At 33.0% G+C, this 14,709-nt stretch overlaps 3 protein-coding genes across 5 annotated transcripts in view; 1 reads left to right on the top strand and 2 right to left on the bottom strand.

Annotated features, from left to right (window-relative positions):
* The window catches only part of LOC107633909 (protein DETOXIFICATION 16-like), a 10,256-nt gene extending 8,418 nt beyond the window's left edge, over window positions 1-1,838 (bottom strand). For both annotated transcript variants that reach the window (XM_021119801.1, XM_016337500.2), the window contains exons 1-5: window positions 1,695-1,838; window positions 876-1,420; window positions 694-780; window positions 537-593; window positions 73-430 (exon numbers count right to left, since the gene is read on the bottom strand). In XM_021119801.1, the coding sequence (XP_020975460.1) occupies window positions 73-430; window positions 537-593; window positions 694-780; window positions 876-1,420; window positions 1,695-1,823 (1,176 nt within the window). In that variant the 5' untranslated portion in view covers window positions 1,824-1,838. The remainder of the gene's footprint in view (window positions 1-72; window positions 431-536; window positions 594-693; window positions 781-875; window positions 1,421-1,694) is intronic.
* Window positions 8,459-10,591, top strand: LOC107634756 (purple acid phosphatase 17). Its single transcript, XM_016338181.2, has 6 exons — window positions 8,459-9,021; window positions 9,116-9,223; window positions 9,301-9,428; window positions 9,769-9,897; window positions 10,008-10,075; window positions 10,161-10,591. Exons 1-6 carry the CDS (start codon window positions 8,685-8,687, stop codon window positions 10,372-10,374), a joined length of 984 nt encoding a protein of 327 aa, XP_016193667.1. The 5' UTR covers window positions 8,459-8,684; the 3' UTR covers window positions 10,375-10,591.
* LOC107631740 (UV-B-induced protein At3g17800, chloroplastic) lies at window positions 11,152-13,717 on the bottom strand. 2 transcript variants are annotated; one of them, XR_002359936.1, is made up of 4 exons: window positions 13,449-13,717; window positions 12,978-13,273; window positions 11,414-12,287; window positions 11,152-11,366 (listed from the first exon to the last, which is right to left on the bottom strand). XR_002359936.1 is itself a non-coding variant. In XM_016335279.2 (3 exons), exons 1-3 carry the CDS (start codon window positions 13,581-13,583, stop codon window positions 11,468-11,470), a joined length of 1,251 nt encoding a protein of 416 aa, XP_016190765.1. In that variant the 5' UTR covers window positions 13,584-13,717; the 3' UTR covers window positions 11,195-11,467. The 2 variants fall into 2 exon arrangements, 1 of the variants encoding a protein (XP_016190765.1); XM_016335279.2 differs by having other exon boundaries at window positions 11,195-12,287.

The raw sequence follows: 14,709 nt of genomic DNA, 5'->3' as shown, positions 1-14,709 counted from the left end.
AATGATTTTATATTAGTAATTAAGACTCTCCACAAATAAAAACAATAGATTTCAGTTTGGTATTTTACATACCTTTACTTCAAGATGCAAGACGAAAGCTAACACAATAGCTGAGGGAACTCCAACTACATAATATGACCCTAAGTTAATAAAAGCACCCATTTTTTGCCAACCGCATCCTCTAACAATTCCTGAGACAACACCCTGCAGCCCATCCAAGAAATTGGATGCTGCAAGAATTGGCAGCATAAATCCCACTTGTCGAACCACTTGTATGTTGTTACTATAAACATGGCCCCAAACGTTGCGTATCATTATCATCAGTGCTGCAACCAGGGTACCCTCAATAATGGCTGCTACTACCACTACACGCACTGCTAAACGTGCAGACCAAGGATTGCCAGCTCCAAGTTCGTTAGATACACGAGTACTGCAACACAAACAAACAATTATGCAGTTACAATCGTTTACTTATCTCGACATTTGTTGTCACAGAATTCTAAATGTTCGTAAGCACGTAGCAGTAATTAAGTTACCTTATAGCTCCACTTAATCCAAACGGAATCATCCAAATAGTTGATGCTGTATTCACACTGTAATTTCCAACATTAATTAATATCGGTGCGAATAATAATATCCACAATAACATGTGGAACTAAGAATTGTGAGAACTAAATCAAATGTGGAACTAACCAAATAGAAAGCACAGATGTTTGCAACTTTGGATTTGGAAGACGACCAGATAGGAGAACCATCAATTCAAACGACCACAGTTCCAAGCTGTTCAGCACAATGGGAACCAAACAAAAACTCATTATAGTAGAGGATCTTGAACAGTATAACGGTGAGAAAAGTAACAATTAGTAGAAACTTACCAAACCATAACAGCAGAAGGAATAGCAAGTTTCAAAAAAGAAGGAATGTCATGGAATGCCTCCACTGAAAACCCCGTCCAAGTTTGTGAACATTTTGGAGAAAACTTAATGTATAACGCAAGTATCAACACATTCACCCAATACGATATACAATTTGATATGGCAGCTCCTCTACTCCCTAAGTCATATTTTAACACTAACGCCCAACACAAAGCAGCATGCAGTGCAGTAGCTACTCCAGAGCTGAGCATCATTGGAACTCCAATGTTCTGTGTCTGTAGAAATCTAGTCTGACACTGAAGAATACTAGAGGCAAAAAGGTATGGAATGATTAACTGAGCATATTTTCCTGCTTCTGTGGAGATTTCGTGATCTTGGCCAAATAAAATCAATATGAATTTTGTGTTTGCCCAAATAATAGAGATGGGTACGCATAAGATGATAAGAACAAGCATGGCTTTCTGAACGTGTACACCTAACATGCCATGCAGTCCTGCTCCATATGATTGGCCACAAAAGGTATCCAAGGCACTTGCCATTCCCATCTGTCATTATGTGAAACCAACAAGGAGTTGAACACAAGGTTAGTCGATTCAATAGAAACAGTTGGCAATGAATTAGTAATCGCTTCTAGTTTCCATGCCATGGAGGGGAGTAATCGGGTTTGGTGTTGAAATATTTTCAAAATATTGGGATGGTTCAGTTCGGATTATATTTATTTAATATTTTTTAATAAATTCAAATTATACAGGAAAAGAAGAGGAGAAAAATCCGATTACTGAAACCGTAAAAAGTGTTAAGAGATATAAAGGAACTTACCACTAAACCAATGCCAGTGACAGAAGAAAAGGAGGTGGCCATGGAAACACTGGAGAGAGCCAACTCGCTCACATGACCCACAAACATTATGGAAATAAGCTCAATGGCGAAATTAAGAAGATTCACCATAATTAAAGGTCCTGCCAGACATGTTTGCTTTCTCACTTCCTTAAACACTGATCTTAACTTATTTTGCTTGGATACATTAGGCTCAACAGAAACATTGGTATTATTCTTGTATTCTACCTCCATGGACTAATTTATATATTCTTACATAAGTTGTGGAGTTAAGAAGTTTATAAGGAAGAACAAGTCAGTCTCACAGATGATAGAACTTATGAAGAGGGTGTTGTAACATAATAGATTAGGTTTATATTTAGGTGAGTTTTATGGAGGCATAAAAAATGGTGGCTAAGGATGACATTAGGTTAATCCTCTGTTTGAAATAATTTTTTTTAAAATTTTTTTTTAATCAAAGATAGGATTGAGATTTAAACCTGACAAATGAAATAAAAAAATAGAAAAAATAAAAGGCAATTTACGAAAATAAAATATTTAGCTTCCAAAATTACGAAAATACAACTTTTGTAATTTGGATACGAAAATACAAATTTTTTCTAAATTTATGTAAATCGTGGAAGGGTTCCACATATTTGAAATACGCGTAAACTGTTGGAGGGGTTCCACGGTTTACGTTGATGAAGCATTTGGGAAGAAACTATGGTAGGGTTCCACAGTTTTTGTGAGGATGCAAAACATGCATAAACCGTAAAAAGGGTCCAATGGTTTATACACGAGTTTTACTGTATATACCAATCTAGAGTGAGTGGAATATATTTACATCTATCATTTGTATTGTCAACGAAATAACACTGTATTTTATAGTACATTTTGAATTTATTCAAATTATAAAAATGATATAATTTTAAATGATTTGGATAATATTGATTTAATTTATATTTTTCAATCTAATTTAATTTTATGCAAATCCTAATTACATCTCATTGTCTGATTTGTCTCATATATTAGTGTCAAATTTATTTATTTATTTAATTAGCAAAAGTTTAGCAACCGGTTTTGATGAGTTACGTACTCACAAAAGTTAAGCACATTTCGCATCTTCTCACAGTGCGAAATATTTTTACAATTTGCACCTATAAAGTCAAAATAATTTGTATTTTTATGTGCATGTTTTAGTGTTTGTAAGATCATATCATGCAATATTTTTTAACACATTCTCATTTCTCAACTACCCATATCATGCAACATGAGGAAATAAATGAAAAAAAAAATCCAATACCCTGTCACCCTCCCTCATGCGAAATTACTCATAGTTGATAATAAAAAGGGTCTAGGACATAATAGTTTGAATGCTAGATATATTATATTTTAGTTAGAGTTTATTTAATATGTATTCTTAGAACATATTAAAGTTATTAACTAATAAAATTTTAGATAAACTACTAAAATTATTTTTAATTTTTAAACATACTCTTTTAATAATATTAAATATATATTATAAAAAATACTTAATTTTAATATATTTTTTATAAATATGATTCAAAAAATCACATCTTATCCTTAAAATTGAGTGATTACACCAAATAATTTTTTTTACAATTTTTGTGTTAATAAAAAAATACTTTAAAAAGATGAAAAATTATTGAGATCGAATTTTGGTTTAAATTTTTAATGTATTTTTTAAATAATTATCTCATTATTTTTGTTGAGCTCTTTACAAATTAAGGACAATTTTAATAGTTTATTTTAATATTTTTAATTAGAAAAAAAAAAAAGCTATGTACCCAATAAAAATCATCTACCAAATTAATTATTATATGTTTGCGAAACTCATTTTCAATTTATATACTGTATGTCAAGAGGATGGGATTGCGCATCCATGAAGTGAAAGGGTGAAATTTGCATATCCGATTTCTAATTCAATTTCAACTGAAGGCGTAGAAGAGGCCATCATAGAATATAAATAAGAGTTTGAAACAGCGAGGCAGCGGGGAAGGGATAAATTAGTGAGTGTAGTCATAGGGTTAAATGTGATTAGATTAGATATTTAGATGAGATGGCATTTGAGAAAAGAGGCTAGGTAGCCCTGTTTTGTCTAGTGTATTTATTTTTCAAAAAAAAAATGTGAATGAATGGAAAAAAAAGATGACGGTAAAATTTTTGTTATACTAAAATTGTCGCTAGAAGCACAATCAGCGATCCTAAGTAATAAATTGGGCAGTTGATAAGCAAAAAATAAAACAATTTCAAATTTTTAATACAATCTATAACATTATATAAACTGGCATCTTAAATCATCTGAAGACATGTTTTATAGCCATACAAAAAAAAGTGAATCCAAGCACTTAATTAACATTTGTTTGATCTCAGCCAAATAAATACTTAGTTGGGAAGATGATAAACCAAGTACAGAAGATTGTCAACAACGCAAAAAGATCATTTATAAATAAAAAAATTACACAATACTACATACAAGTGATACAACAACAAAAAAAGTAAAAGGAGGTGAAGAGTTAATCGATTGAAGGCAATGGGCTTGACGGTTCGAGTGAGAGAGCGAAAAATTCCAATGGGCAAATAATGGTTGCTTTCTTTTACTCTTCAAAGAAAAAAAAAAAGGGAACTTTTTCTAAATGTTTTCTCTTTCCGCTTTATGAAAAACCTATATAATAATAATTATATTATTTCTATTAAGTAATTGTTCTTGAAAAAAAAAAAAAAAGAAAGTGCCATGAAATGGATATAATGTAAGTACTAAAATCATATTGCAAAGTATTTTTTTAGTAAAAAATAAAGATTATTGTTTATAATGGGTTTAGGCGTTTAGCTAATGATAAAGACTTATATGTAATTATCCTGACATAAAATGGATAGTTTAATTAACTATTTATATTCTGGTCCAATAAATAAAAGTCAAGTTTAACAAGACAAAAAATTCATTATATCTGAAAGAAAAATCTTAATAGATTTTTAAGATAAAAAAAAAATAGAACTACTCCAACAAATGTAGTTAGTAGCTCTATTATAAATACATTGGAATCAAGTATAACTCACGTTCTACTCTACTAAAATTCTACTTAAAATTCTTACTAACTTAAGCATCTGAATATCGTCAACGTTTCAGGTCTAAGTTAAGGGATCTGAACCTCACGTTCAAACCCAAATTAAGGATTCAGATAACCCTCGAAACACTAACATATGTCTTAAATATTTTAATTTAATTTAATAATTATTAGTAAAAGAATTTAAATACGTTAANTCAATTATAAATAATTGTAATTAATAATTAATAATTTATATTTTTAAAAAATAAAATATAAATAATTATTATTTAATAATAATGTAAAAAATTAAAATTACTAATTAATAATAAATTGAATAATTAAATGTTGGTTACCCAAAAGAGTTCTCCACGAAAATCGTATTTTACATGTATTATGGGGAACCTTTGCGAAGTCTAACTATTATGATTGCCACGTGTTCATTACGAGAACACTCTACATACCTTCCCCAGGTGACAGGTGTAGAGAAAACTGATTATCTACATCATAGCATTGCTCTTTATTTTTTTCCGTCAGAGCGACAGATTCGGGATTCTGACATCATAGATGGATAGCAATTTCAGTATCAAGAGTGGGATTCAAGAACCTTAACTCTCAAAGCATTGCCCTTTAATAATATAGTACCTGTACTAATTATTTTAACTTTGATTTTAATTAATATATATTATATATTTTTTATAATTTAAATTAACAGTTAAAATAAAAAAAATAGACAAAAGTACATTTGGATTTTTACACGGTAGACAGATGTATTTATGAATTTTTTAATGAATCATTTATACACATGAATATAAAATTTCGTTATCAATTCTATCTTTTCATGCCCTGAGTAAATTTTCTGGCGGTGATGAAGGCCAGATGGCACGATGGCCAATTTGAGGTGACAATATAAAAAATAGAAATATTCATTATGAAATTTGTTGAAATAAATACAAGAAAAGGGAATAATAAAATCATTGTTCATCTTCTTCCTTCTCTAATTTCTTTGAACCATATGAACCCTAACACAAGGTGTAGACCTTTCATTGGCCTTGATGGCAGATTCTTAAAGGGCTTCTATAGAAGACTTCTACTAACTGCAATAGGTCAAGATGCCAACAACCAAATTTTTCCAATTGCTTATGCCATGGTAGATTCAGAAACTAAACTAGAGATAACTGGAAATGGTTCTTGGAGCATTTATACAATGACTTGGACAACTACAAGTTTCATGGTTGAAACTTTATTAGTGACCAACAAAAGGTATGCATTTACACATATTAATTGAACAGCGTCTAACTCCGGCTATGCAACAAGTAGTTATGCCTGGAGTTCATCATCGCTTCTGTGATATGCATATTTGGAATAATTTCACAAAGAGATGGAAGGATAAACAACTCAAAAGGGCAGTGTGGGAGTGTTGTCGAGCCACCACAACTCAAAAATTTGATGCTGCAATGTTGAGGCTGCAACGGATCAATACTGGAAACAAGCTTGATTGGAAGTGGAAGAAAATCAAGTAGAACTAGAACAATGGCTGCAACTCAAAATTAGTTGCTTTGGACAAAAGAGTTTTTTGGTTTTGGTGTTCCCATTTGGACCAGATTTTTTATTGAAGTTTAAAAAATTGTTGCTATCATTTCTTGTGTTAAGGTTCATATGTTAGAGAAGGAAGAGGATGAACAGTGATTTTATTATTCATTTTTCTTATATTTATTTCAACAAATTTCATAATGAATATTTCTATTTTTCACAGTGTCACCTCAAATTGGCCACATCATACAATACCGTGCCACCTGGCTTCTACCACTGCCGGAAAATTTATTCAGGTCACGGAAGGGTAGAATTGACAACGAAAAATATTTATGTGTGCAAATGACTCGTTAAAAAATTTAGGAGTACATCTATCCACCGTGTGAAAATCTAGGTGTATTTTTGTCTATTTTTCCGTTAAAATAACTGGAGCACCGATACTCTCAGTGTACTTGCAATGTTTCCAATAATATAAAAATATTCTTTGTGGTTTACTATTAAAAAAAAAAGGGAAAAAGACAGATAGGTCCCTGACTTTTTAAGTTTTTGACAAATACATCCCTAACAAAATTTAAATACAAAAAAGTCCCTGACTTTAACAAACGGAGGACAATTTAGTCTTTCCGTCTATTTGTCTCTCATACACCAAACGGAACTGGCTGACGTGGCTGAAACGCTGTCCAGGTGTCCGTTACGGTGCCACACTGGAAGGAGAATAAAGTTTGAAGGACAAATAGGTCCTTGAAAATTTAGTTCATTATGCTTCTATATGTATCATATATTACTATCTAATTAAAATATACCTAGATTATGTATCATATATTACTATCTAATTTAATAATCAAATGTGTGACATGACACTCTTATTAAAATTGAGAGAAAATATTTTTTTTTTCAAAATTAATAAACTCTTTTCCTAAATTCTCTCATCTACCTCTCTCCATTTTTCTATTTCTCTCTACTATTTTTACCCTATATATAATTATATTTTATATTAGTAATTTGACAAATCAAAATATATCATTCGATATTTTTTTACAATTAAAATATTTTAAATGTAAAAGTATACACATTAAATTATTTTAAATTTTAGATAACGAATGTTAAAATTAATTATTAATAAAAAATTAGACTTTTTCATATAAAAATAATAACTAAAAATCTTATTATTTAATTTTTTATCTGCAGATATCTTGGTCTTCTTAGCCAGAGACTTTTGTCAACTTACGACATTTTTGTAAAAATAATTTGATTTTGTAAATCTTTTGTGCCATGCATAGTTCATACTGTTAGAACAAAGTGAACTATAATTTAAAAAAAAAAAACAATTATTCTCGTAATGTTATTATGGATAAAAATACTAGTTCTAATATAATACACAAATGCACTAATGCTAACTTAATACATGAATGATGCACAAATGAACTAATGCTAACATGATGCATAAATGAACTCATGCTAACTAATGCCACTAGTATGATGAAAACTGAACTAATGCAATTTAACAAATTCTAATATAATACACAAATGCACTAAAACTGAACTAATGCAATTTAAGAAAAAAAGTAGAAACATAACAAGCCCAATTTCTGCAATTTTAATACAAATAATTTAAATTGCAGAATACAACAAGTTAACTAGATTTCAAAATACAAGCATAATTTTATAAACTAAATTCTTATAATAGAAGTATAATAGAAGTATAATGAACTAAATTCTCAAGGACCTATTTGTCCTTCGAACTTTATTTGTAAAATGACGTCAATGACTTATTTGTCCTTCGAACTTTATTCCCCTTCCAGCGTGGGGCGTGGCACCGTAACGGACACCTGGACACCGTTTCAGCCACGTCAGCCAGTTCCGTTTAGTGTATGAGAGGCAAATAGACGAAAGGACTAAATTGTCCTCCGTTTATTAAAGTCAGAGACTTTTTTGTATTTAAATTTTGTCAGTGATGTATTTGTCAAAAATTTAAAAAGTTAGGGACCTATCTGTTTTTTTCCCAAAAAAATAAGAATGAGAGAGAAAAATATTCATGCACTGGGCCTGCCGCAGGGTCTTGCTTTCGGCCTGTGGGCCTGCAACTTTTGCATCCGAACCGTTTAAAAGGTATGTTTGTTTAGAAGTTAAGATAAAAAAGGTTTGGTTAGAACTTAAGAGTTCAAAAAAATAAAAATAAAAATAAAAGAAACGAAACTTTGTTTAGCATTGATTGAGAGATTGTTACGGGTTCTGAAAGAAGAAAGAAAACTAAATGTGGATTAGCTAAATTTCTGATGAATGCAAGGCAACTATATTGTTGTTCGAAGGTTAGAGTTACTTAAAATATAAAAATATTTAACGCAGAGATAGTAGATAGCATAAGAAATTTGTCCCCTTTGGATATCGTGCGAGCATGTTGAGTATTGGAACAATAATAGCAATAAGCTTAGGCTTTGGGGTATGTTGGTGTTGTGATAATGATGTGCAGAGGTTTGCACATCCTTCGAAACATGAAGATGGGTCTGTAAGGTTCTTGGTGGTGGGTGACTGGGGAAGAGGAGGTGCTTACAACCAATCTCAAGTTGCTTTCCAGATGGGAAAGGCCGCAGACAAGCTTGAGATTGACTTTGTTGTGTCCACCGGCGACAATTTCTACGACGATGGACTCACCAGCCACCACGACCCTGCCTTCCAACAATCTTTCACTAATATCTACACAGCAAAGAGTCTCCAAACGCAATGGTATACCGGTAAAAACCTCTTCTTCGTTCTTGCACCTCCTCCTCCCATCTCTTCTTCTTCTTCTTCTTCTTCACCTTTATTAATAATACCCATGCATCGTAGTGCTGGGAAACCATGACTATAGGGGCGATGCAATGGCCCAGTTGAGCCCATTCCTGAGGGAGGTCGATAGTAGATGGCTTTGTTTAAGGTCTTTTATCGTACATTCAGGTACTCTTCTTTCTCTTCCGTCTTCTTTTACTTCTAGGCATTCAAATTCATAAACGTTACTACATCTTCTCCTGCAGAGTTAGTTGAGATTTTCTTTGTAGACACCACTCCATTCGTTCAAGAGTACTTCACTGAACCCGAGGGACACACCTATGATTGGCGGGGCATTAATCCACCAAAATCTTATATTTCCAACTTGCTCAAGGTATGAATTATGATTAGATTATAATTACAGGGGGCTTCTAGGGTAGCCAAGCAATTTAATGAATTGATGCCTAAATTATCTATGTGGTGGTGCACTGGTGAGTGGATGAATATTTGACTTGGTATAATCAAAGGTTAATTTTAGTTTAATAATTATTAATGCAGTAATAACCTTTCCTCCACGGTAAATCTACTCTAGAATTTAATATTTTAATGTTTTGTTATTATGATATCTAGATAATCACTTGCTAAGAATAACGCCAACCATTTGCACGAATTAGAGTAGGTGAACATTGTGAGAGTGAGAGTAATATACTGAAATTCAGTTTACCATGTTCCAGGATCTGGAACAGGCATTAAGCATATCAACAGCAAAATGGAAAATTGTTGTTGGTCATCACGCAATCAGTAGTGTTGGACATCACGGTGATACTCCAGAACTTAGAAAGCAGCTTCTCCCACTTCTTCAGGTAAGCATAAAGCTGAAAATGCATATCATCCTCACTTCTCCCTGCCTCCATGAAGAATAATTCCTAGTTACTCTGTCTAAAACTCTGTTGATTTTAACATCAATTTTCAGGCAAATGACGTTGACTTTTACATGAATGGACATGATCATTGTCTAGAACACATAAGTGATACAGAAAGGTAAAACTATGATATGCAACTAGTTATACAGAAAACAACCATTTAAAACGGCGCTTATTTGTCTAATGAATGAACTTCTTTGCAGCCCTATCCAATTCCTAACTAGCGGGGCAGGATCAAAGGCTTGGAGAGGAGACGTCAAAGAAACACACAAAAGAGGCGTAAATTTCTTCTATGACGGACAAGGCTTCATGTCTGTCAAATTGACTCAGACAGATGCTGACATTGAGTTCTATGATGTTTATGGCAAGATTTTGCACAGATTTACTTCGTCAAAGGATTTATATTCTTCCATGTAACGTTTAGATCTCCATGATAGCCATTTAGAATTTTAGATGGGCAAACACCCCGGCAAATTAGTAGGTGATATTTTAGAATTCAGTTCTTCATGTCATATCTGATAAACGTTTAGTGTGTTTAATCTTGGGATTGAAAAGATTTGCTACTGTAAAGGCTTTGAAGCTAGCGTCTTTTATACGTCTAAATTTTTGTTTCTTTTCACTGATAGTCAAGAATGCAAGATATTTCATCACGGAACAACCAACGTTATATGTTGCTTCAAAGTCTTGGAAATCGAGTTGCTCTTTCCAACATCCAAGAGTAAGAGAATTTTTTTTTGTACAAGAGAATAAAACATTTATTTTATCGTATTAGGATTGGAGAGTCAATTATTCAATATTTTCTGGATATGTGATGTATACAAGCTATTGGGTTTTTACATTTTTAAAAAATAGATAAAAATTAGTTATCCCAAAGCTGGCTTAATGAGTTTTGAGCAAACCACAAACACACTTGCGATTTGTATTTAATTTAAATCAAAAGTAAAACACGTGTCTCTGCTTTGATTTATGTTTTAAAAACCAAAACATACTGCTGCAACAGGGCAGATGTAAATATTTTTGAATTGGAACTCTCAGATAATTTTTATCTTAGAAAGGTGAAAAACCCTAAGCTTTACTACTACTAATTAAGAATCCGTTGACGGTGTCCAATATTTCTAACACAACTACTACCTTAGTATAAGGGATTCTATGCCCAAGTTTTGAGAGCAATCGATTTGTAGGCAAAAAGCCATATCCAAATCAAGGGGTTCCAATATCCAACTAATATCCAAACAAGTTCGGGAAAACAGCAATCCAAATTAGTGAAATTACCATTTTGTGAAAGGATTTGCTATAGGAAACAAATGACGACAACATTTCCTTAGTTAGGGAAGGGAAATGTAGAGCAAAAATCACTGTATAGTATGTACAGATTAATTAGTAAACACTAAACAACAATATTTCGACTTCATGTACAGATTAATTAGTAAACACTAAACAACAATATTTGGACTTCTTGTCACTAAGGTTATACATACTTTGCCTATGGAAATATAGAAGCAAGCAGAACTTAATTTAAGACAAAATGGTACCTCGAGTCCACATAGCTTTCAACATCCCAGAGAAAAGAACCAAAAGTCACAGCCTCTAGAACAAGTCTCTTTAAACCACCGAAGCTAATTTTGATGTTTTCATCCTTTGAAGAATCAATTGCCCCATCGGGTGTTATAACAATTTCAGGTCTTCCAAACAATGCCTCTGTATGTTTCTCGATGATGCTCACAACCTCTTTTGATCTTATTGCCGCATATCTCTGTAGTGTATCATTGTCAAAGGACATCACATAGCTACGCAACCTGGTTGGCTTTATCCCATATCCAAATCCACCAGGACTGACATCACCACCAGGCCAAGCAGAGACTTCAGGATGAGACATAACTTGAGGAGTGTCCTCACCACCAGCATGTCTTGTATCGCCCATGACAATTTGATCAACATTATTATCCTCTGCGGCACTTGGAAGAAATTTCACTGTCTTCTCCAGCTGGAACCTTTGGTCAACTCGCCTAAGAAAGTAACCATACATCACTGATGCAGCATAGAGCTGCCCTACCCTTAGTTTACTGATCTCAGCCACAGTCATTGAATCTCCTACTCTGTTACCCAGAATGAGACTCAAGTGGTTTTGGATCATCTCATATGCTTCAACAGAGTGAAGCTGCTCAAGTCTTCCATTTTCACTTGGCCATGAATCAACTCTTCCAGATGGATCAGGGGTGATGGAGGGAATCAGAGAAATATTGGCATCCATGAATTTCTGCACCACCAACGCATACAAGATCTCTTCCAGAACCTTCCTCCTTTCATTAGCCTTTACCTCCGCTATTCTCCTGGAAAATTTTTGAAGCCACCACATTGGTCATTGGTCAACAACTCCAAGGCTTAAAATTACAAAAAGCTTTCAAATTTAGAGAACAGCAAGGGAAAGTAGACAACTCCATGTTTCCATCCTATCCATGGAATCCCTATCTCCTTTAAAGGTGATATTCATGAATACATAAATTGCTTTTACAAATGTAGTCCATGATATTGAGTTTCCTTTTTTAAAAACTAATCTTTTTAGGGATCATAACTAAACACACACACACACACACACACACACACACAAATTCAACAACTAAATATTTTAATGAGGCAATATTTTACTGCTTTAATTTTTATTCCATAATTTTTGTCCAATGAAATTTTCTTCCCCTAAAATCTTTAAGTGTCTGCCAAACATAGCCTTATGAGGAACATAGTAAAAGCTTCTCTCTACCTACAATAAACAAATAAGGGCGGTATAAAAATTGAATATGTGCTGTAAAAAGGTTTTATAATACTTTATAATTATACTACATAATATAAAGCATATACAGTGCATAAGAGTTTTTTCCTTTCATCTAAATTACGCCCATAAGCAAGAATTCAACTAGCGATAATTATTAGCAACAAAGCAATAACGATAAAACAACATTTGTGCATAAGAACCTAAAATAAGATAGCATAACATCACATCAGCCATCAAGTATGCAACAAACCTGTACAAAACTAGATCAGTGCCTGAAGCAGCAGGAGCTTCCTTCTGATCATCAGCATCGCGGTCGGTCTGGAGCTGCTCAAGCTGCTTGTCTACTGCAGCAGGGACAAGATGCGGGTGATTAATCAAAATCTCAGAGAGAAACTGGCCAACCGGGGACTCCAGCTTAAGAGGAGCAATCTTGGTACCGGACTCTGATGATTCCGGAGACGATGCAGCTCTAACTACTAAGCCTCTTCTATTTCCAACACACACTCTCCGTTGCCCTTGCTTGGGAATAGCAACAGAAGTGCATAGCTGCAAAATATCGACACAACAATCAAATAATGGAATGCTAATTTGGACTGACAACTATTTAACAATGCAATTCATTTACGGAGCATTAATTAATCGTGTGTCATAAGATATGATATGATTTGAGATGAAGTGGTTTCATTTCCATGGCTACTTCAGCTAGGATTTGACTTGATACCTTAGCGGAAGAAGAGAAGCGAAAATTGGAATCAAAGCGGGCGAAGCTGCAGCCGTTGGGCGCCAATATGCTGGGTCTTCCGATGAGGATCGACGCTTTGCAGGGCGATCGCACCACGGTGGTCGTCGCGTCCATTTGCAAGAACCCTAGTTGATGATAACAGAGGTATACAATTCTGACTATTAATCCTTTCGTGTTTTAGTTGTATTGTGATTCTTATGATGGCTGTTTACTGTTTGTTAATCGGAACATTTAGGGAGGCGTCTCTAGTCTTTATATGGCGTCTCCTCCACTTGTGTACCCATTAACACGCAAAATGACTGTCATGCCCCTATTCTTTTAAAATTTTGATTTTGCTTGGTCGAAGTATTATAAATTCCTAAAAAATTATTGTTGTTTAACACATTGAGTCGTTGACCGAGTTAACAACTAAAGGTTGGTCAAAACTCCAATTAATCATTAAAAAATCTAATGAAATCCATGAAATAACTATTAGATCACATTTCCATAGTAAATTTTCTTAATTTTTTTGGTGACTAGTAAATTTTCTTAATTGAAAAATTTACCTCTATTCCCTCAATTTTTGTGTTATATTAAGCATTAAGCTTTTTTCATTTTTTATTATATACTTTTTTCTTCTCATTAATTTTTTATGTATTAAAATTTAATTTATTTTTGTTAAATATATAAAATTTTTAAAATTTAAATTTAAAAAATTGAAAGAGATAATTAATTTAAAAAAATATCATATACATTTTTTTCGCTTATTATGAAATTTTAAAAGGATGGTGCAGAGTGGTACACGAGGAGAAAAGACTAGAGGTGCAAAACGTGCAAAAAAATAAATAACGAAGGTGGAAACACGTAAAACAGAGATGAGGAGAAAGATCTTTTGGGTTTAAAATTGAGAAAACGATAGAACGGAGAAGAGAGTTCGCGAAACGGATTTGATGGGGATCCTTTACCTCGAGTGACCCAGTGGCCCTCACTCGTGAATCATGAGGCTGAGAAAAGAAGTAAGAACAGGCAACCGGAGATGTTACTTGTTCAGTTGTTGCAAACAATTTATTTGTGGTGCACAAATGGCCATTCATGCTGCCATAATTTATTATTGCCTTCATGTAACCTCAGGGATTTTAACATGAAATTAAAATATGAAAAAAGATCTCTCAAATAAAAGAATTATAAAATGATAAAATAAAAAATTAATTATTACTAAATTTATAATTTTTTATTATGTCTAAATTTTATTATTTTGACC

This window comes from Arachis ipaensis, chromosome B03, assembly GCF_000816755.2.
Source record: "Arachis ipaensis cultivar K30076 chromosome B03, Araip1.1, whole genome shotgun sequence".
In the NCBI taxonomy this organism is placed as follows: Eukaryota; Viridiplantae; Streptophyta; class Magnoliopsida; order Fabales; family Fabaceae; genus Arachis; species Arachis ipaensis.
This window is presented reverse-complemented; position numbering and strand designations above follow the sequence as displayed.